The 3,096-nt window shown below is 43.3% G+C and overlaps 1 protein-coding gene across 1 annotated transcript; it reads left to right on the top strand.

Annotated features, from left to right (window-relative positions):
* The first annotated feature begins 211 nt into the window (after positions 1-211).
* npffr1l2 (neuropeptide FF receptor 1 like 2) lies at positions 212-2,763 on the top strand. Its single transcript, XM_076150981.1, has 3 exons — positions 212-554; positions 1,036-1,135; positions 1,779-2,763. Exons 1-3 carry the CDS (start codon positions 212-214, stop codon positions 2,761-2,763), a joined length of 1,428 nt encoding a protein of 475 aa, XP_076007096.1.
* The last annotated feature ends 333 nt before the right edge of the window (positions 2,764-3,096 follow it).

Genomic DNA, 3,096 nt, shown 5'->3' with positions numbered 1-3,096 from the left:
GAGGCTTTGATAAGGTGATGCAGTGACCCGAGCTGCACTCTTCACCTGTTGACAGATATGTGTTATCAAGCCCTCCTGGAGTGAGGATTGTTAAATCCTCTGTTTTACTCTTTTATTACCAGACTTGCCAGAGCCAGCAATTTGGTTATTGTAACTATTTTAATCTCAGTTCCTGCATTTACTTATGTTTCGTGCAGTTTTCTGGTGGAGGATGGAGGTATTGGACCATAGTGTGGAGGAGGAGATGGAGTCTGATGGATCAGGTTCTGCGGTGGTCTTCTTTAACACCAGCCTGAATGCCACTTCAAATGTGACCAACATCACCTATATGCCCTACTATCAGCACTCTCTGTTTGTGGCTGTCAGCTACCTCCTGGCCTACTTCTTCATCTTCCTCTTTTGTATGGTGGGGAACATCCTGGTGTGTGTAATCATACTAGAAAACCGACGGATGCGCACGGTCACCAACTTGTTCATCCTCAACCTGGCTATCAGCGACCTACTGGTGGGCATCTTCTGCATTCCCACAACCCTTGTTGACAACCTGATCACAGGTAACAGCACCTCCAGAAGCCATTGATGAGGCTCATTAACACGTAGGCGCTACTAATCGGAGACCTTTCACCACACACACTTGAAGGCAACTTGCACCTACGCACGTTTGAGTAAGGTGCCTTCAGCAAGCTGATCTACACAAGCAAAATTCATCAGGTAATTACTGATTCAACCATGAATGACAATGAGAACACATTGAGCCAAATATTCAGAGTCTCCTTTTTTGATAGTTCTTACATGCATTTCTTACAAAATTCCAGATATTTGCCTGGTTTGCATTCAAAGAAGAAATGTATACATGGATGGAATGAATAGGAGTATACATTACATTATTACATTCATATTACTTTACATGTTTTATGAACAGAGTATGACAATGATAATCTCATATAAAGTGTGTGTGTGTTTGTGTGTGTGTGTGTGTGTACCATACAGTGTTATTTCATGCTCGGCTTTAAGGCTCAACCTGTTTTGTTACAGGTTGGCCCTTTTCCAACATTGTGTGCAAGATGAGTGGCTTTGTGCAGGGCACGTCTGTCTCTGCGTCCGTCTTCACTCTGGTTGCCATTGCTGTTGAAAGGTGAGTACATTTTTTTTATTTTCCTCATTTCTTACTGTAATGTAGTCGGGAGTTTGTGTACTGATCTGCCAAGAAAACTTTTTGATTGGTCCATTACTTCTGTTACATGTTGACATCAACATACAATTTACCCACTGACAGGAGGGGTCGATGTGTTTGTTGCACATTAAAGCATTGCAATGGTTCCAAAATAGACCCTTAATAAGAATAAAAACTATATAGTGATCTGTATAATACATGAACATGGCATTTGTTATAATGTAAATGTAAATAAGGCCTCTTTTTTACCATGTATATTTTCTAATTACCTGCAGCCTTACACATACCTCTACTGCACAGTCAATTTGCTGAAAGAAGTGTATATACATATATGTATATATATATATATATATATATGCATGTTACAAAGAACTTAACCTGTGTGTAGCAACAAACATAACGTGAGGCAACGTCAACATTAATTACACAGTAAAACTATAAAATGAATGGCATAAAAATTTGTTTGAAAAGTGCAGATGGAGTCAGATGCTTTAATATTTAATGGTCAATCCTTCCATAACTTTGGGGGCCTGAATAGAAAACACACACTCGTCCTCAGTTAACCCTTCATTTTAGCGTCCTTTTGTTTTTTTATCCAACACAGGTTTCGCTGTATAGTGTACCCACTACGACCCAGGCTGACCTTACTTGTTGCCAAGGCCACCACTGTGTTAATCTGGGTGTCAGCAGTGGCCATAATGTGTCCCGCTGCCACTGCCCTGAGTGTAGAGGAGGTGCCCCACCACTACATGGTCTACAACTTCAACCAAACGTACCCTCTCTACTCCTGCTACGAAAACTTTGCAAACCCGCAGATGAGGAAAGTCTACACCGCTGTGCTTTTTACCCACATCTACCTGGCGCCCCTGGCGGTCATCACGCTGATGTATGGAAGCATTGGGGTCAAACTCTACACCTCAGGGGTTGCAAACCAGGAGCAGCAGATTCCAAATGGCATGGTCCAGCTCAGGGGGAGGAGGGGCGTGATATCAAAGAAGAAGCTTACAGTGATCAAGATGCTGATCCTGGTAGCTTTGCTTTTCATGCTGTCCTGGTTACCACTCTGGACCCTCATGATGATGACGGACTATGCAGGCTTAGACCGGTACCAGCTTAATCTTCTGACCAGCTACATCTTTCCATTTGCCCACTGGCTTGCTTTCTCCAACTCCAGTATCAATCCCATCATCTATGGCTACTATAACGAGAACTTCAAGAGGGGCTTCCGCGCGGTGTGCACGTCGCAGCCCTTCTGCTGCCTTGTGAGATGTCAACTTTGGAGGAGGGCCAGAGGAAGTAGACAAGGAAGGCCGGTACAAGCACCTTGTGCAGGCAATGACTTAAGGTGTGCCACAAGCAATCGCAACCCCATCGTGTTCGGAACAAGAAACCAAGTCCACAATGATAACAACTTGACGAACAGTGCCGAGTTGAACAGGCGTGCTCAGGTGGGCTGTGTGGCTGCCCACTCCAACAACAGTGTTCCAGATTTAGAAATGGCAGTAGTGAATAAAAATGGAACCAATAGTGAAGAGTCACAGAGGGTTAGTTCACAGGCAGCGTCTGTGTATCAGGCGTGGGATAACTGAGTTTTTACATCGAACTAAGCAAAGCCACAGAGTCCCACGCACGCAGCTCATGGGAGGGAAACCTCCTGGGTTCAAGTCAGTGACACAGATAAGGATTTATCAAACACTCCTTACATTTTCACCTGTATAATAATTTAACCTGTATAATGTATCAGCTTTAAGATCATAAAATCTTAAAAACTATAGCCTACAGCTCTTCTTAATCAGGATGTTCCACCTGCAGTACAACAAACTTAAAATCCACTGTGCTGTTCTGTAATCGGTGCACAGCGTCTCTGTTCTCCGTTTCACACCGGCAACAATTAAAGTGTCATTATATTTACATTGAACTGC

Source organism: Genypterus blacodes, unplaced genomic scaffold (genome assembly GCF_046128005.1).
Source record: "Genypterus blacodes isolate CSIRO-AG114 ecotype Tasmania unplaced genomic scaffold, CSIRO-AGI_Gbla_v1 ptg000053l_1, whole genome shotgun sequence".
Taxonomy (NCBI): Eukaryota; Metazoa; Chordata; class Actinopteri; order Ophidiiformes; family Ophidiidae; genus Genypterus; species Genypterus blacodes.
This window is presented reverse-complemented; position numbering and strand designations above follow the sequence as displayed.